We start from the raw sequence: 20,494 nt of genomic DNA, 5'->3' as shown, positions 1-20,494 counted from the left end.
ACATATATGAAGTCACAAATGATGTGACTCTATTTTGCATACAACCAGAGAAATGAAAAATTGTGCTTTATATGTATACTATGAATTGAAATGCATTCTGCCATCATATATAAAAAATCAGAATAAGTAATTTAATAAAAAAGGAACATTTTTTTAATGTAATAGGGTTTTTGTTCAAGTGCACACATTTCAAAAATTAATCATTCTTTTAAGGTTGTTGCTATCCAATGCATGAATGATTGGCAGTAATCGGCAAGCTTTCCAGATAAATTCCACTTACGCTACCAGTGCTATCCCCAGAACTGCTCTGCATTCCCCAGTCTGAGTTCCATCCACCACACTCCCTGCCCTCCCAAATCCTCCCTCTCTGCCTGTGGTTTACATGAAATAAAATCTGCCTCATCTTCCATTTCTCTTGAGTTCATCCTTCTCTGGTGGATCTGAAAAACCAATGGATCCTTGAATGGAGGAAAGCTGTTTCCTTCCTGGGCCCAGGTACCCCAGAGTCTAGGGAGTTGTAAGTCTCCTCCTTACCCCCTCCCTCACCCCCACCCCCGGGCATGTTCAAGTCATTTTTCCTTTTGTCCTTCACAAACCACAGCTCTTTCAAAGCACACGGAATCCAGGTTCCATGCTACTTCTCCCCTCGTGACAGTTGACAGGTGACTTCCAGTCAGTCACTCCTCAGTGCTGAGCCATCTCTCCCTCCTCCCCCATGGCTTCTAGTCCCCATTCTTTCTGTTCCTTGGTCTCCTCCGCTCCTATGATCTTTTCTTCCACCTCACCTCAGCCCCTCATTTATAGTCCCTTCTCTAGAACATCTACCATCAATGCCGAATTCACCTCCAAAATCTGAATTTCAATTATTCCACTCTCCACCCTGTACCTCCTACTCTGGAACTCACCTGTTCTCATCTTTTATTCCACCTCTTCTTAAACTTCATCAAGACTTTGTTTCATGGGCCAACTACCTTCTCAACCTCCTTTACTCCCCTTACCCTGTCTTTACTTTCTCCCTCCACTACAATGGATTCTGTCATCCTGGTACAAACTCCCCTCCCTCTCCTGTCATTGTACCCACATGGAAAAGCCCCACTTTGGTGAAACCAGTCTGTTACTTTGTTCCACACCTGTCCTTATCCAGCTGTTCATGGTTGAAGGAGAATCCCTCACCATGTTTGTGCTAGTCATTTTTTTTTTTTGCATTGCTGTGAACAAAATATCCAACAACGACAATTCGCAGGAGAAGAGATTTCTTTTGGATCATGGTTCAGAAGACTCAATCCATGTTCAACTGGTTCCAAGGCAGAAATATCATGGTGGAAGGGTGTGGCAGAGGAAAGTGGCTCATCTCATAGAGGAAGGAGCCAGGGAAAAGACAGACCATTCCAGGGCACACTCCCAGTGACCTACTTCCTCCCAGCATCAGCTGACAGAGACCTCACAACTCTATCATTCCCTAAAAGTGTGACCTCTGAATCTTGATGCATTGATGACCACATTTTCATATATGAGCTTTTAGAAGACACTCCAGATCCAAGTCATAACAATATTGACTAGATTTGCTTCAGTGTCATGGCCACAATATCAAGTAGGCCCTCAATGTTGCTAGAATTCCTCCTCCACGATCCTGAACACTTTGTTCCTTTGTCTTTCCAAGATAACTGCACTATATGTTTTTCCTTTCTCTCAAACTTCTAACACTTCTCCCCTCTCTTTAATCCCAGCTAACAAACACATCTCTTGTTTCACTGAGAATTCTTACACCTGCCTACCTGGGATACCTGTACAGCCCATGTATTTCATAAGCATCCTACCCACAAAATTGCGCCTTCCTTGCTGTTTTAATTAATGAGTTTGGTTCTTACCTGGGGCTGATCCCTTCAAACATGTGGATGGGATCCCAACCCTTCTCATCTTCTCAGTGATTTTATTCCTTCCTATAATTATCATCTCTGCCTCTCTCTCTCTCTCTCCTTCTCCTTTTTCTTCTCCCTCTCTATTTCCCTCTCCCTCCCCTCTTTTCTCTCTCTCCTTTTTCCTGTTACCCCATCATTAATTTCTGTATGCACATTAATGTACATACACACCTCCCATGATACCACTTATCCAGGAAATAATAAAATATTCCTTGATCTTCGTATCCCTTCCCATCTACTAACCCTCATTTCTCTCCAGCAAAACTCACCAAAGAAATTATCCATACTTGTCATATCTCCTCACCTCTAATTCTCCTCAACCCACTGCTTACCATCTGAACAAAGCGGTTCCCACGGTAATCACCATAGACTCACCTCTTGCTAAGGTCAGTTGTCATCGCTCATATTACTGGACACCCTGTTGCATTTTTTTGTGATTTACTATTGTGTCTACTTTCTTGGCATGCATCCATCCATTCATCCAACACATGTTTATGGATTAGACCACCTTAGTATGGGTGTAGGGGATCTTGATTTTATTGACTACAGATCCCCGATACCTAGGACATTGTCTGGAATCTAGCAGGTGCCCTATAAAACTTTTTAACATATTATCTAGGAATAAACCAAGTAGAGGAGAATAAAGGGAAAGGGGAGATGCTAGAGGATGGAGACTCCAATTTCATAGGTGATCCAGAGGGTCTTACCCAAAAATGCAGCATCTGATATGACACATTAGACATAAAAATCACCATGGGTCAGGTTCATGGTGCTTTGAATATATCAATTCATTTAGTCCTTATAAAAAGACCTAAAGAAGGTAAGGCCTATTGTTCTCCCTATATTGTAAATGAGAAGAGAAGCTGCCTGAGGTCATATACCTCATAGAAAGGAAGCCAAGTCTCACACCTGTGCAGTCTGGGTCCAGAGTCTGTGCTCTTGCCCTTCACATGTGACGTTTTCCCATAAGCTTCCCCTACCCTCGACGAATCCAGTGCACAGCCTGTCTTGCTCATTGCCGAATCTCTAGTACCTTGGACAGTGCCTAGTACATAGTAGGTATTCAGTAAATAAGGGCTTAAAATGTCTACTGCCTAACACCGTGATAGTGCAACCAGTATTTTTCCTCCTCTTAAGAGCTACCAGCACCTCCGCATCCGTTTTGGAGCTGAGGCGAGTCTTTGCGCTTTAAGGGTGAATTTAATTTGGGAGAACAGCTAGTGATTCCCAACATGGGTGATCAAACTGACGGATATTGTTTTTAGGAAAAAAAAAAAAAAAAGCTAAGGGCTGGTTATGAGAACTAGCTTTTCTCCTGAGGCTCATATACAGAGTCTAAAGATCATTTCCAAAGAGAGGCCTGAGCCACTTTTAGCGATGGCAAAACAACTGGGAAAATGAACTGTCTTGAGGGGGCAATGCTGAAGCACAGAGTATATTTGGATGTATAATTTCCTGTACATTTGTTTAAAAAAAAAAATCCATGTCCCATTCCTTTCCCCTTGCCCTGCCCTTCCCTCCCCTCCCTGTGGGCTCATTGATCCCTCTGTGCTGCTCCTACCGGCCACATAACCTTAGACCACAAAGAAAAGGGAGGCCAAACAATGCACTGAGAAACATGAATGATAAGCAGCAAGATGCCACAGTCTCTAGGTGCCCAAGACTCAGAGCATTTAGGGCTTGCTCCGGGAAAATACCACCCCCTGAGACCCGAGTTGGGATTGGCACAGAAGAAGAAAATTATCTGTATGTGCTTTCTGAGGAACTAGGAGTCCTGTGGGGCAGGGGATGCAGAACAAGGTGAGAGTCAGCCTATTTTAATGGTGCAGGATGACCCTATGTTCATTGTGACTTCATCTGTCTAATTTTCTTCTTGTCACTAGAACATTTTAGTATTTTCTTTTGTTGGATGCCCCGACACCTTCTCCCAATGTTGCTTCTTTCCCTTCTCCTGCTTTAAACCCAATAACAGTAGGTGTGGGTTCTGGAGGGTGAGTCCCAGGTCTGCCATGAATTGGCTGGGGTGCTTTGGCAAGGATACCTAACTTCCCCAAGCCTCACGTTCTTCATCTGGAAATCGAGAATAATAAAAATACCCTGGTGGTAGGGTTGTTGCTGCCTATGGGAAATGCTTCACCCCGAGAAAGCAGTCAATACATATTCATTTTTCTCTTGGTATGCTTGCTTCCCTTCTCCATAATACCATTGAATTTGTTCTTCTATTGAATTCCTTCATTTTTTTATTTTTATTTTTTTTATTTCTTACATACATGACAACAGTGGAATGCATTACAATCATAATTATCCATTCACAACACCTTCATTATTTCAGCAGATTCTCCTTCTGCCTTTTCTTAAAACCTTCAACTAGATCTTTTCACCCGCTTTTGACACCGTCTTCATTCATCTTTTTCTTTGCCTCTTTGTTTTTTTTTTTTTTTTTTTTGTACTCCCATGTGGATTTTCTGCCTGCTCTTTTTTTTCTTTGAGAATCACTTAGCCATCATTAGCAAAAAAGAACTTCAGATGTACTTCTTTTGTGCCAAAAGTATCTTATTAGTTCTCCAGGGGATTTGTGTGTGTGTGTGTGTGTGTGTGTGTGTGTGTGTGTAGTCTTCAATAAACCAGCCTTCTCCAGCTGTGCTGTGTTGCATCTTCAGCTTTTGTTTTTAATCTCCCAGAAATTCAGTAAAGAGCTTAACATAGACTGGCGGTGGCTGGCTGGCCCAGGAGCTCTTTAGAATATTGATCTTCTTTTTAAATTTTGTAATTTAAATGCAGAACCCTTTGCCCTCCTCGGAGGTTGTTAATGAATCCCCAGCTGGAACCTGATGCTGACAACTGCAGACTTAGCCATTCTTCTTTGGAAACTTCATCACTAACGATGTGTTTTCCATTTAGATATCGAATGACATGAGCAAAACTGAGTTCAGGCCTTCTAGAATACAGTTGGGTGTTGGACATCCCGGAGAACCCAGTTGGAGTCCAAATCTTCCCCCCCCCCCAAGATTGCCCCTCTCCTCCACGAATCCATTCCCACCTCACCTTTTCTAAATCAGGAGAGAGAACCTGGATATCTTAGCACCTTTCACAAAGGAGACACAAAGCAAATGACCCCTTGCACGTAGCACCATGAATAACTACATACATAATCCCAAATGTGACACTGAGTTTAAGGCATGGACATGTTCCATTTTACTTTAATAAAGTTTTGTTGGATATCTTCAATGTCCAGCACGGAAATGCATCCCAAACAAGTAGGCAGACTCTTCAGATGTTGTGAAATGATGGTTTAAAAAGAGAGCAAGAGAAGTATAATTCTAGCTGAAAAAGATAGAGCATAAATATTCTAATTAAATTATTAAAGTGAAAAAGTAAAATCATTTTAAAAAAACAGTAAATGCAGGTCAGTAAATAATTCCTAAATACTTAGATGAATGAATTGTAACTACATAAAATTCAGTGAGATATGATTTTAAATTCTAAAAATTTCCGTGCATCCAAAATACTTTAAAGAAAACTAAAAGGTAATAGTGACAAGTTGGAGGATAATTCAAAACTTAAATAAAGAGACCTTACAAATCTAGAAGCACACTTAAGTTTAAAAGTGGGCAAAGTACATGAGCATAAAATTTACAAAATAAAAAATATAGAAGGATCGATAAGCATGACAAAGGTTCAATTCCATAAAAATAAAAAATTTAAAATTAAAACAATAATATTTTTAGCCACTAAATTGGCAAAGATTTGTGTGTGTGTGTGTGTGTGTGTGTGTGTGTACTTGCATGCATACATGCATGAGGTTGGGCACCAGGCCCCCCTTCATGCAGCTGGTACTGATTGTTGACACATATACTTGTGCAGTTTCCTTCCCAACAACAAATACAATGAGGACCCACAAACAGTTATTTTATGCTAATTCTGACCAAGTCATCAGTACATGCAAGAAATTTGCCCTAATAAGAAAATTCATCCCAAAGAAGCTCAGCATGAGCCCTGTGACTTCACACATACTTGTATTTTAACCGGTCAAACCCCACCCACCAAAACTACTTCCCAGCCCTCCCTCCAAACTGATGTCACACAGACCTTAAGTCATTGCACCATTCCTTAATTTGGGTATAGTGTTTCTAATTATAATATCCTTAACATAAGACAGGAAAATAGGAATGTATTCTGTGAAATTCAATTTCAAATGTATCCCTGTTCTATTTGGCCAAATGCTACCTGAATTCTTATTATCGTTCTCTTTTTGTCCCAAGATCACCAAGGCCTGCATTCACGGATTTATATTCTAATTCAGTGAATACAATCCAATAAATCCTCAGCCTGCAATACCACAGATTCACCTTTTGATCAGTTTTACCTTAGAAAATTAAAACTTAGTGCCACTCTTCTGGGGGGGTGGTGGTTTTCTGGAACATATCAAAATCTACAGAAAGTGTCCTACTGCCTGACTCAGCAATTTTACTCCTAGGAATTTATCCCAAGAAAAAAAATTAGAGATCGAAACAAAGAGATTATATTTTATTATTTATAGCTGCACTATGTTAGAGACAATCTAAACATCCAACAGTAGGCTATTACAGATAAGCAACTTATTCTATTTTTATATGAATATAATATTCATGTTTTATACAATATTGTCCCAGCATCAAAAGCAAGATTCAGCAGATTGTTACTGGCAGGGGGAAATAATCAGAGTATAATGCTAAATGAAAAAAAAAAATGGTTCAAAACACGATCTTCAGTCTAAAGGGTGAACCCAAGCCCAATTTTTAAAAATTGACGAGATGTAAATATATTGACTTTTTAGGTGTAATGAATGTAAACGTATTTACAAAAAATTTAGATAGTAGGGAAAAGTCCACAAGGCCAATTAATTATTAATATCAATAATGTTTCTTATTAGATAGCAGCCAATTGTGCATTCTCTCCAGTGTTTTATAGAGTTTGTGCAATGCATAGCCATTGTTTTTAAGATGGACATGAAACAGGAACAGGAGTTCTTTTTATAAATAACGTGCACCCAGGAGAGGGCTTAAAGAAAAGGTTGGCAGCGTCTCCTAGAGAGAGTCTGGAGGGCTTGATGCAGAGTGGCATTTGAGGAAGGCTTGGAGGGACTGGGGCAGTAGCTTCCTTTGGAGAGGGTGGTCTAAGTCCAGCGTGAGACCTGGAATATTTCCCCAATGCTGAGGTGGACACTGAGGGCGATGAGAAGAAGCTAAGCCATGAGGGGAAGAATCCAGAAGCCAAGGATGTGGGTGTCTTGCGGATTGGCAATAAGAATCTGCAAATATTCATTACAAGAGCATCAACATCCACCAAGGTCTAAAGGAGGCAGAGAGAAACTATGTCAGGCTCTGTTCTTACCCTTCCTGCCTCATGCTCCTCTTCTTTCCTAAGACTCTGTTCTGGTCTTGCCATGTCCCCAAGCCTCCCCTGATATTTATTATTATTATTATTATTATTTTAGTAATATGTCTTCTACTTTTCTCTTTTTCCTGTTCCCTCTTCTTGCCCAAAAGCACAAATAGGGGAGACTAAGTGAAGTAGGGTGGGGGCGGGCAAAGTCAGGCTTAATGGGGAGAAGAGGGAGGGGAATCCTGGGCCCTCCCATCCCTGTGGCTGACCCCTGCAGTGCTGTCTGCCTGGCCTGGACTTGTCTCTCCCCGGTTCACGGAAGGCTATGGATTCAAATCAACAGCAACTTTAGTCCACTTGGGCAAGAAGGCAGAGCTGGGTTTGGGGACATTTTATCAGGTCCCCATGGCTCAGCCCATGATGTGCCGCTTCCAAGGAAAGTTCCTATTCTCCCTAAGATGGATATATGCCTCGTTCTGGGAAAAGTCTGATCAAAGCAGCAGGCCTCTGCTTCTTCCTCTGTAGCTGCCATATCAATCGCATCTTGGAGTCCCCACGGGGGAATGCTCTGCTGATTGGCGTAGGTGGGAGCGGCAAACAGAGTCTGACAAGGCTCGCGGCTTTCATCAGCTCCATGGATGTGTTCCAGATCACGCTGCGCAAAGGCTACCAGATCCCTGACTTCAAGGTGAGAAGGCCTGCCGGCTGGGGAGGAGTAGACTCAGCCTGTGTCCAACCACCCATGACTCCTTGTCAACCTTCCTTAGCTCTCTAGTTCCCCTGTCCAGAGTCTCCCTTTAATTGTCCATTTTCTCCTTAGTGTCTGGGTTGGTGACAGGAGGGGCTCTTTTCTTATTAGACTCAGCCTGCGTGCAGTGACCTCTCCAAGGTCTGCCTTTGCAAGTCCTCAGCTGCCCTTATGACATCCGTGGGGTCTCAGCTTTTGCCCCAAATCTATATCAAATTCAGCATGCAGCTTGCTAACTTCCCTAGTACATGCAGGAAGAATCCCAACAGTCTACCCAAGTTTTATTAAGAAATTCAGATTTTAAAAGATGGATTCAATAATCACTGGCCCCCTCAGGTCCTGCAGGGACATTTTCTGGTTTCAGAGACCAGCCCTTAGGAGCCATGCATGATGCATGTCCTGGAAAGTGAAGAAAGACACATACAACCTTCAGAGATCCTTTGTCTAGTCCTCTCGATTTTATGCATGGCCACAACCAAGTCACAATAGAAAGTCATGGTGTAATTTATATCGAGATGCTGCCTTTCCTGTTCCTGGAAGAACTCCAGCCAGCCCTGAGCCACCTGCTCTCATAATATTCCAGCCACTGATGGGAGAGGTACATGCTGGCTTCTGCTCTGAAGCCACAGCTCAGGCTCTTGACCTTGGCTGTATCCAAGGTCATACATCAGGTTCACATTAGGTCTTTCTTCAGTGTTTCAAAAAAAAAAAAAAGATAAAACAAGACAGCATAGTAATGGGAACTATGCATTTACAGAATGATGTAAGACAGTAGTTCTACACTGAGACTTTGGCTAAATCCCAGAATCACTGGGGATCTTCAAATAATGCCAATGGCTGCATCCTACCCCCAGCTATTCTGACTCAACTAGCATGAGAAATAGCCTGGGCATAAGGATTTTTCAAAGCATCCTCCAGATGATTCTAATGAGAATTAAAAAACACTGCCTTAGATCATTTTGTAAAAGCATAAGGTAAGAACCATTGATCTAAAAGGAAGTGTATTATCTTGAATTATTTGGATACCAAGAAAGCTCTGCAATAATGTTACTGAAAGTGCAGTCCTTGCCCCCTGTGCCAATCCAATAACAAGGACACAGTTTTGAGAAAAAGGAAAAAGAAGTTTTATTGCTTTGAAGCACAGGGGATTCCTGTTCCAGAGGCTGTGATTCTGCCAGTCAAGGGAAGCAGGGGGCTTTTAAAGAGGTGATTCAAAGGCTACATTCCAGCGTTCTCTGTTGGAGATGTAATTCACTTGTTCATTTGGGAGATAGTCATTTCTGAGATCTTCCTGTGCCATCCCCAAAGTCTGGATTACTTCGTTCCTGTGGTGGGGTGTGTGCTCAAGGACAGATAACTCTGTCTAGCATGGGGAAGAAAGGTAATCCTGTTTCCCTGAGATTAGAGTGAGGGAGAGAGAGAGATTAGGGAGGAGCAGGGAGAGAGGAAGAGAAAGAAACATGTCCATTTTAAAAATAAGTCACAGTGGCTGAGCAGCCAGGGATGTATTCAAAGCACAAAGAGGACCACTATTATAGGAACAGAATGTAGGAGGCTGTTAGGAAATGATCTCTGACTGGTGATAGGAAAGAGAGCAAGGGTGTCTGGGGCTGTAGCTCAGTGGTAGAGCACTTGCCTGGCATGTGTGAGGCCCTGGATTCAAGCCTCAGCACCATCTAGAGATAAATAAATAAAATAAAGATATTGCATCCATCTACAACTAAAAAAGCTATTAAAAATAAAGAAAGAAAAGAGAGCAAGGTACTGGACAATGGCTGAACTTTGTGAAGTTGATATAGCAAAAGAACCGAGACTGACCATGCTGGGTAAAATTCAGGGCCTGGCATCCTTGCCCCAAACTTCATCCATCTATAGTTTTGAACGTGTGATTGCCTACAGCTGATTGTCTGTTGCAGGGAAAGTGTATTCCCAAATCTATATTTTTTTTTCAACAAAAGTTTTGCTGTAGCTAGTCATAAGAATGCAAGATGCTGCCAGCATGAGATAGCCCCAAGAACAAAATCCTTCTGTCAAGACCAAAAGCAGTTACCTGCCTTCTAGAGCAGGTCCATTTGCTTGCATAATGATACAAGTAAAACAGATGAACAGAGAACACCTCCATCCTTTGGAAAGGACCATCTCTCTTATATCTGCACAAATCAAAAACTCCAGGAGCTCATTAAGGAGTCCCCATGGTTGTATGAATTAGAGGTCCTCCCTATGTGGTTTTACTCACCCAACTCCATTGGCACTGAGCCTGAGAGTGAGGCAGATTTTCCCTGCCTCTCACTGTCACCTTGCTTTATTTCCAATTAAAATAAACAAGAAAATGGTTCCATTTCTAAAGAGTGGATTGGGGATCTCTTTCAAGAAGGTCCCCTTCTCAGGATTTCTGGTATCGATTTTCCCACAGGTGGACCTGGCTGGCCTGTGTCTGAAAGCTGGGGTGAAGAATCTCAGCACTGTGTTCCTTATGACTGATGCCCAGGTGGCTGACGAGCGGTTCCTGGTGCTCATCAACGATCTCTTGGCATCTGGTAAGAGGTTATTTGCATTCGAGTGTCTCTAATAGAGTCATTCAGAGGTGGAGACATCCACCAAGGTCAGAAAAGATGAGTCATAGAAATGAGGGAGAAAACTGATCAGTCTTCCCAGGTTTGGTGCTGGGCCCACTGTCCTGGCTCTTAGATTCTACTTGCATTGCAAATCAAGCAATAATCTTGAGGCTATCTTACTGGGACAAGATCTGGTTATGGGGAGAAAAGCAGGTAAGAATCTGGGAATCTACTTAGTCAGAGAGAAGGTGCTATTTCTTCTCTATATTCATCATGAAGAAAAGCTGAAGGTTAGATATTGGCAGGAAGAAATACAGAGATAATGTATACCCAACACTGGTACAACTGGAAAAAATTGGGTTGCCAATGTAATTCACCAAAGATTCAGAACCCGCTGGAAACAGAAACAGATGTAGAATATCTCCACATCCTTTTCCTTAGTTCCTGATGACCTTGACAGGAGTTGTCTAGTGCCCTGTGACACTATCTGTGCAAGATAGGACTTCACAGAAAAGCTTGACTCTTGCTACTCTATTGTTCTTATTGATTAATGTGTAATTCCCCAAAAATCATATGTGTGTGTGTGTGTGTGTATACTTCATACACACAAATTTACATGAGACAATAGAGTACATACAAAAATATAATGCATAAATTAAGCATCTATATAAACATGTATATATTTATATCAATTAAAGGGAGAACATATATTCCTGCCTCTTAAACCAAATGCAGCCTCTGTAAAACCACCTCTTCACTAGGGAAAAGAAAACAGCATTCCAAGATGTTCCTGAACAAAATTTCTTCCTCCAGCTTCCCAGAATTTCAAAAGCCCACTTCTCCACAATCCACCTCCTAGATCTATTGAACAGTCTTTAGTTTATAAAGTCAATATGGTCCCCAGGTACATGTGTCCATCATCTGTCCCATGCCATAAGTAACTTATTTCAGGATAGCTCCTGACAATCCCTAGGAGCTTCACTGCTTTAGAACATAGCCTGCTTCATATTCCACCTCATGCTCTGTCACTGTTGTTCCATGAAGAGCCACTGGTCCCCAGTCCAGACCATGCACTAGCAGGTCTTGTTTCTGAGGAGGGTCTGTGTCCCAGGTTCCTTAGCATGCTGGCTCCCCACACTCATTTCTTCCCCAGACTGCTCTGTTTACATTATCTTTATATTCAGAAGTTTTCCTACCAATTCTTGTGCATTTTCTCGAGTTTCAGGCTCATAGCTTCCTTGTAAGGATTCCATGTCAAAAAGAAGCAAGGTTGGGCCAGGGATGTGGCTCAAGAGGTAGCGCGGTCGCCTGGAATGCATGGGGCGCTGGGTTTGATCCTCAGCACCACATAAAAAAATAAAGATATTGTGTCCACCGAAAGCTAAAAAATAAATATTAAAAAATTCTCTATCTCTTAAAAAAAAAAAAAAGAAGAAGCAAGGTTTGCATAGACGTGTTAAGGTGGAGATATAGTTAAGATTAGCACTTTTTTTTTCCTAATCGTTTTTTTTTTTGGAAGGGGGAGAGGTTGAAGGTACTGGATATTTCCCTTCCTAAATACTGCCTTTAACATCTCATCACTGTGGTAGTTAACCTACAATATTACCTCATCTTTTATTATTTTATTAAATGAAACAAACAAACAAAAAGGAATCCAATTGGCCTACCACTCTGAAACTATCCTACAGCCTAATTTTTTAAACCGCCTAAGAGAGTAAAAATGTGTTTCCAAAAATGTGTAGCTTTGGAGACGCCAGGCCTGGTGCCATCCTCGCTCTGTTATTAAGTTGGCACCAATCCAGCCAGATCACCTTCTCCTAAAATAATGCCTGGGACATAGAAGTTGTTAGACTTTTGGCAAATGAAGTTTTAGTCCTCAATTAAGTATCTTTAATTTTTCATCTGGACAACAACTTTTCTCAAGTGCAAATGAATTTCTGAAACCTTGCCCAGTGAAAACTTAATGAAGTCAGCCTCCTCCAAAGGCATAGAGCTTCAGGCTCACAGTTTCCTTGTAAGGCTTCTATGTCAAAAAGAAGCAAGCTTTGCCTAGACATGTCAAGGTGGAGATATAGTTAAGATTAGCACATTTTTTTCTCCTAATCATTTTTGGGGGAGAGGTACTGGATATTGAACCCAGGGGCACTTAACCACTGAGCAACATCTCCAGCCCTTTTTAATTTTTTTTTTTATTTTGAGACATTCCGAAAAGTTTAATTCTTGCTATGTCCTCACTGGCCTGTTATGATAGACTCCGAAGAATGTACACCATCAAAGTCATGTATTTAAGGAACCCTTACAAAAGTTATTCTCTTGATCCTTGACCCAAGTTTAGCAAGTCCCCTTCCTAATTTAGTAAAAGAAAAGAGAATTACCAAGTCCCCCTCTAGTTTTCCACCCTTCCAGAAAGTCCATTCATTTACTGCAGTACCCCTGCCCAATGAGCACTAACTGGCTAAGAAACTAGGAAACTAGACCTTATATTGGTAAATTGAACAGTCTAGTCCAGGTGTGATGTCTCTTCCTATGCTAACTCTGATAGATTTCATACTTCATTTTACTTTGAAATTTTATGTTTGGAATTTCCTTTCACTTTTCAGAAGTCTTAATTACTTCCCTCTAAAATTAAGATCTCTTTCCCTTGACTTAGGCTAGATCACTTTCCACTTCTTCATTTATTCAACCATCACTTATTAAGCTCCCATGCTCCGGTCACGAGGTCCTATGCTTCTCTGAGAAGCCTCTGTATAGTCTAGGGAAGAGTGTAGAGCCAACTGGGCCCCTTCTCTTCTAAAGTCATAGGCACAGTTCAGGCTCCACCTCTGACCCAGACTGCTCTTTTTATATTTGGACCAATATACGGTTGGTATATAGAACGTGAAAAGATCACCTCATCTTCTAGGTTGCCCCGTTAGTGTTCTATACATATCACATGAAGATGCAGAGTCTGGTAAGATTTGTAATGAACTTGGCATTAAAGGGTTCTCCTGTGAGCAACTGGAACTGGGCTTCCATAGATGAGCCTTCTATGCTGTTGCATAAGCTGACTTCTGACCCAGTTTATCTGAAAGAAAGAAAAAAAAACCCACAAAACTTGGAGCAAAAGGGCAGCCAGAAAGCACGCATTGAACCTCTTGAATGTATTCTGTAGACTCATCATGGATCTGATCACAATCAGTGCAACTTTGAACTCACATCTGATCGGTTCTCCAGATGCAAAAACAGAAATCCCAAGAGGGTGATGCAAAAAGATGCTTAAGTAATCAGCGTTTTGTTTCCTCGTTGTGGTACCCAAGTCCCATACAGGTTCTTCTCGACTTTGTGTCTCTGTGGATTTCCTTACATGGCTAAATTTTCCCTCACTATATCCAAGGCAAAAACAATGGCCACCAGTTTTTCTCCCGAAACATTTCTGAATCCATATCTTCTCTTTCAGAGTGACTCTGACCTTATCACCTTTTGATTCAACAAGTGCAGGCAATGCTTAACTCATCTCCCTCCTTCACAGACAATCCCCTGGTATTATACTTTAGACCGGGCTTATCAAAAGTACAATTCCTGTTTTAATTCCTAACTGGGTGCAGGATAAAACCCAAGCCCCTTTTGTATTAGGAAATGTCTAACTCTGAAGTAGCACATTATGCTGTTTCTGACATCCTTATTCATGATGCTCATTTTGAACTTCGTTTCCTTCTATTTCTTTGTCTGGATTCACTCCTACCCATATTAGAAGACATGTCTTAAGTGTTATCTCTCTACTGATCCATTGTCACCCCCATGTAAGTCCCCTCTGTGTTCCTAAAGCAGTTGATATCATCCTTATATTGAAACAAGATTATAAATTCATGAAAGGCAAAGACTATATTGTGTTGGTTAATTTTATTTTGTTAAATAATTCAGAGATACAAAAACAGAATGATTAAATACCTATCATTCAGTTTAGGAAGTAAAACAAAGCAGATAAAACTGTAGCCACCTGCAGAGGCTGTATTTCTTTCTTCTTTCATACCTTCTGTGCTCAGCCCGCCTCCTGGCCCATAATTACTGTTCAGGAGGCATTCATTCCTTGAACAAAGGTGTGTAATATCAGGAAAATGACATGCCATCATACATATTACTTACTATCAAGGGAAAACAGGCTTTCAGAAATCTTCTTGCCATGGATAGAGAGGAACAGACATACCAAAATAACTGTCACACTTCTCCCTTGAGACCCAGGAAATATTTTTGAAACTATCAGAATGTGGTCAGGTTGAAACTCATAAGCAAGTGTAAGACTGGGGTCATGGAGAATCTAACCCTGAGTTTTACCCTTTTAATCACCAAGCTTCAGTTAAAAGAACTTTGTGAAACTATCAGGGTCTCTTCTCACTCAAGCAGTTGTGTCCTCTGAGGAATCTGAAACTAACACAGAGAAGATGAGCATTCATCTGTTTTGCAAAACATTATTTTAATGACCAAACTATTTTAATGACCACAGAAAACCTGCAAGCACTTGGAGGCAAAAATAGTGTTTCCCAGTTTCAGGCCTCGGGAGGAAAGTTTTCAGATATCTCAATAGCTTCTGCCTCTGTTCCCATCACAAGTCCCCCCTCGGCAGTTCATCTTCCTGCTTTCAACACCATGTGGCACATCACAGAATAAGTGACAGGAATATTGTCAGGAGAAACTGGAGGAACACATCTGAAAATCAGACTTTGCTAGGAATTCAGAGGCATTTATCCCTAGATATTTCATCTAGCAATCCCTTCTTACAGGTTCTCGGGATCCTGTGACAAACACCACCATCCTATGAGCTGGAAAATCTCTAAATTAACTACATGCTTTCAGCATCTTGGCTCCGGGTAGCTCAGAAGCAGTGGTCAGCAGACATTTCCTACAAAGCATCAGGAAGTCAATACTTTAGGCTTTGAAAAGGCACACATCTCTGTCACACCGACTCTACTCTGACATTGTTGTGCAAAAATCACCCCAGATAATACCTAAGAGTCCAGCTGCACCCAGTAAAGTTATTTATGGACAATAAAAGGTGAACTTCAAATAACATTCATGTGCCATTCAATATATCCAATTATCAAAAATTATAAAAACCATTCTTTGCTTACAGATCATACAGAAAGGAGGTAGAGAGCCACAGTTAGCCTGCCGGCCATCATTTGCCTCCTCAGTATCCTGCATCTTTTTTTTTTTTTAAATAAATGACAGCAGAATGCATTTACGATTCTTATTACACATATATAGCACTATTTTTCATATCTCTGGTTGTATACATAGTATATTCACACCAATTTTTGTCTTCATACATGTACTTTGGATAATAATGATCATCCCATTCCACCATCATTAATTACCCATGACCCCTTTCTTCCCCTCCCACCCCTCTGCCCAATCCAGAGTTCATCTATTCCTCCCATGCTCCTCCTTCCTATCCCACTATGAATCAGCTTCCGTATGTCAGAGAAAATATTCAGGATTTGTTTTTTCATAAGGTGAAGGTACCGATGTTGTAACTGTACACAGGAAGGGTGTGGCTGAAGGAAGTAGGTCACTTGCAGCATTTCTTTGGGTTTCTATTTTGTCCCTGGTGAGCCAAGCTCTCGATCTCTCTCCCTCTCTCCAACCCTCTCTCTGGTTCCTGGTTGCCATTGCTCTCCTCCTCTACACCTTCCGCCATGATGCTTCATCTCACCCCAGGCCCACAGCTATGGAGCCAGCCAAGCACGGACTGAACCTCTGAAACTGTAAGCCAAAATAAACTTTTCCTCCTCAAAACTGTTCTTGTCACATCTTTGGATCACAGCAATGAAAAAGCTGATGAAAACACATGATATATAGTGTTTCCCACTTTTTAGCTATGTCACTGCTTCCTTCATTCCTCTCTCCCAATCTCATCTCTTTTATTTAAAGAAACTTATCTCATTCAGGATGAGCCTCTCAACTACCTTTAAGCAACAGTTTTCGTTTCTTTGTATATTTCTCCCTTTCTCCAATATTACCATTCCACCTCTCCAAGACCAGCCCTTCAGACTGAACTAAGAACCTACCCCGTGTAGTTCCTAATTCAAAATTTTGTTCCAGTCCATCTCTTCTTTAGGAAAAGTCTTGTCTTTCAAACATGACCTAGTCTCTCCCTCAAAAAAGAAAATTGTAAATCGCCTTTCTCTCACTTGAAATGCAAGTAACAATCCCAGAGCATTTCCCCAGGCTAAATTCTCAAAAGTATAAAACTCACTCCTTTCCCATCCTCACCACCCATGTTGACTTTTCCCCCCTTTATGTTTTCCTATAATTTCTTTATAATGTATTTTGGGAGCTCAAAATTTAATATAACAAACACCCATGCAATTATGAACAATGTTGCAAAATAGAAACTTGTGAAGTTTGTCAGAGTTGCTTTAAATAGGGACTCAAAAACTAGATCACTAGATTGCCTTGTACCTGCATTTCAACATTGCTAAATAAAATGTCAAATTATTTTCTGGAGTAGTTATGCAAATTTAGTTTCTGGTGCATGAATACTTGTTTCTTTCCAACCTCACCAATATTTGGTTTATCTGATATGTTAATTTTTTTTATTGGTCGTTCATAACATTACATAGTTCTTAATACATCATATTACACAGTTTGATTCACGTGGATTATGAACTCCCCCTTTTACCCCATATACAAATTGCTGTATCATATCAGTTTCCCTTCCATTGCTTGACATATTGCCTTTCTAGTGTCTGATGTATTCTGCTGTCTGTCCTATTCTCTACTATCCCCCCTCCCCTCCCCTCCCCTCCCCTCCCCTCCCCTTTTCTTTCTCTACCCCTTCTACTGTAAATCATTTCTTCCATTTGTATTATCTTGTCTTGCCCCTCCTTTCCTCTTATATGACATTTTGTATAACCCTGAGGATCGCCTTCCATTTCCATGAAATTTCCCTTCTCACTCCCTTTCCCTCCCACCTCTCATCCCTGTTTAATGTAAATCTTCTTCTCAAGCTCTTCGTCCCTACCCTGTCCTTGTTTACTCCCCTTATATCAAAGGAGTCATTTGGTATTTGTTTTTTAAAGATTGACTAGCTTCACTTAGCATAATCTGCTCTAATGCCATCCATTTTCCTCCAAATTCTATGATTTTGTCATTTTTTAATGCAGAATAATACTCCATAGTATATAAATGCCACATTTTTTTTATCCATTCATCTATTGAAGGGCATCTAGGCTGGTTCCACAGTCTTGCTATCGTGAATTGAGCTGCTATGAACATCGATGTAGCAGTGTCCCTGTAGCATGCTCTTGTTAGGGCTTTAGGGAATAGACCGAGAAGGGGAATAGCTGGGTCGAATGGTGGTTCCATTCCCAGCTTTCCGAGAAATCTCCATACTGCTTTCCAAATTGGCTGCACCAATTTGCAGTCCCACCAGCAATGAACAAGAGTGCCCTTTTCCCCACATCCTCTCCAGCACTTATTGTTGTTTGACTTCCTAATGGCTGCCAGTCTTACTGGAGTGAGATGGTATCTTAGGGTAGTTTTGATTTGCATTTCTCTGACTGCTAGCGATGGTGAGCATTTTTTCATGTACTTGTTGATTGATTGTATGTCCTCCTCTGAGAAGTGTCTGTTCAGGTCCTTGGCCCATTTATTGATTGGGTTATTTGTTATCTTATTGTCTAATTTTTTGAGTTCTTTGTATATTCTGGTTATTAGGGCTCTATCTGAAGTGTGTGGAGTAAAGATTTGTTCCCAGGATGTAGGCTCCCTGTTTATCTCTCTTATTGTTTCTTTTGCTGAGAAAAAACTTTTTAGTTTGAGTAAGTCCCATTTGTTGATTCTATTTGTTAACTCTAGCGCTATGGGTGTCCTATTGAGGAATTTGGAGCCCGACCCCACAGCATGTAGGTCGTAGCCAACTTTTTCTTCTATCAGATGCCATGTCTCTGATTTAATGTCAAGCTCCTTGATCCATTTTGAGTTAACTTTTGTGCACGGCGAGAAATAGGGATTCAGATTCATTTTGGTGCAAATGGATTTCCAGTTTTCCCAGCACCATTTGTTGAAGATGCTATCTTTCCTCCATTGCATGCTTTTAGCCCCTTTATCAAAAATAAGATAGTTGTAGTTTTGTGGATTGGTTACTGTGTCCTCAATTCTGTACCATTGGTCCACCTGCCTGTTTTGGTACCAGGAACTAACACCAATACTTTTCAAGCTATTTCAGGAAATAGAAAAAGAGGGAGAACTTCCAAATTCATTCTACGAGGCCAACATCACCCTGATTCCGAAACCAGACAAAGACACTTCAAAGAAAGAAAACTACAGACCAATATCTCTAATGAACCTTGATGCAAAAATCCTCAATAAAATTCTGGCGAATCGGATTCAAATACATATCAAAAAAATTATACACCATGATCAAGTAGGATTCATCCCTGGTATGCAAGGTTGGTTCAATATACGGAAATCAATAAATGTTATCCACCACATCAATAGACTTAAAAATAAGAACCATATGATCATCTCGATAGATGCAGAAAAAGCTTTCGACAAAGTACAGCATCCCTTTATGTTCAAAACTCTAGAAATATTAGGGATAACTGGATCATACCTCAACATTGTAAAAGCAATCTATGATAAGCCACAGGCCAGCATCATTCTGAATGGAGAAAAATTGAAGGCATTCCCTCTAAGATCTGGTACAAGACAGGGATGCCCTCTCTCACCACTTCTGTTCAACATAGTCCTTGAAACACTGGCCAGAGCAATAAGGCAGACGAAAGAAATTAAAGGCATAAAAATAGGAAAAGAAGAACTTAAATTATCACTATTTGCAGATGATATGATTCTATACCTAGCAGACCCAAAAGGGTCTACAAAGAAGCTATTAGAGCTAATAAATGAATTCAGCAAAGTGGCAGGATATAAGATCAACACGCATAAATCAAAGGCATTCCTGTATATCAGCGACAAATCCTCCGAAACGGAAATGAGGACAACTACTCCATTCACAATATCCCCCCAAAAAATAAAATACTTGGGAATCAACCTAACAAAAGAGGTGAAAGATTTATACAATGAAAATTACAGAACCCTAAAGAAAGACATAGAAGAAGACCTTAGAAGATGGAAAAATATACCCTGCTCATGGATAGGCAGAACTAACATCATCAAAATGGCGATATTACCAAAAGTCCTATATAAGTTCAATGCAATGCCAATCAAAATCCCAACAGCATATCTTGTAGAAATCGATAAAAGAATCATGAAATTCATATGGAATAATAAAAGACCCAGAATAGCAAAAACAATACTAAGCAGGAAGTGTGAATCAGGCGGTATAGCGATACCAGACTTCAAACTATACTACAGAGCAATAGTAACAAAATTTTTGTCAATAGGAATGAAAGGAAATCTCACTCTTTTCCTTTCCCTTTTTTTTTTTTTTTTTTTTTTTGCTAGTAACACTGAGCATCTTTTTGAGTGTTCTTTGGCCATTCCTGTTCCTCTTCTGTGAGTTGCCTATTAATAGAATTGGTCCTTTGGCTCTTGGACTCTTTCTTATAGATTCATAGGGTCACATGGAGCATGGAAGGGTGGTGTCTTTGTCTCATGAATTTGAGGAGTGAAATCCATGGACACAAGGGTGAAAGCAAAATAACAGGATTTATTGAAATAAGAAAGAAAAAAGAGCTCCCAAAGAGGAGAGGCCCCAAGAGAGGGATGCCAACAGATGTCTATGGTCTAGGTGTTTTTAAAGGTCTATCTGATAACCCAGTGCAAGAGATTGGTAGAATCAGGGATGACAGCATGGACCAATCAAACACTTCCTGCTTTAAGCTTAATAAGCCAATCATAAGTGCATAATTTCAATCCCTTATTTACATAATTATGGGGACAGTTCCAACCTTGTGGTTTGACATATT

At 40.7% G+C, this 20,494-nt stretch overlaps 1 protein-coding gene across 1 annotated transcript in view; it reads left to right on the top strand.

The window, feature by feature from the left end:
• The window catches only part of Dnah9 (dynein axonemal heavy chain 9), a 340,627-nt gene that overhangs the window by 195,587 nt on the left and 124,546 nt on the right, over nucleotides 1-20,494 (top strand). Inside the window, exons 44-45 of the mRNA XM_026390513.2 lie at nucleotides 7,809-7,971; nucleotides 10,445-10,568. Of these exons, the coding sequence (XP_026246298.2) occupies nucleotides 7,809-7,971; nucleotides 10,445-10,568 (287 nt within the window). The remainder of the gene's footprint in view (nucleotides 1-7,808; nucleotides 7,972-10,444; nucleotides 10,569-20,494) is intronic.

The sequence above is a fragment of the Urocitellus parryii genome, chromosome 7, assembly GCF_045843805.1.
Source record: "Urocitellus parryii isolate mUroPar1 chromosome 7, mUroPar1.hap1, whole genome shotgun sequence".
NCBI lineage: Eukaryota > Metazoa > Chordata > Mammalia > Rodentia > Sciuridae > Urocitellus > Urocitellus parryii.
Note: the sequence above shows the minus strand (reverse complement) of the source record. Positions and strands in the feature narration are given on the sequence as shown.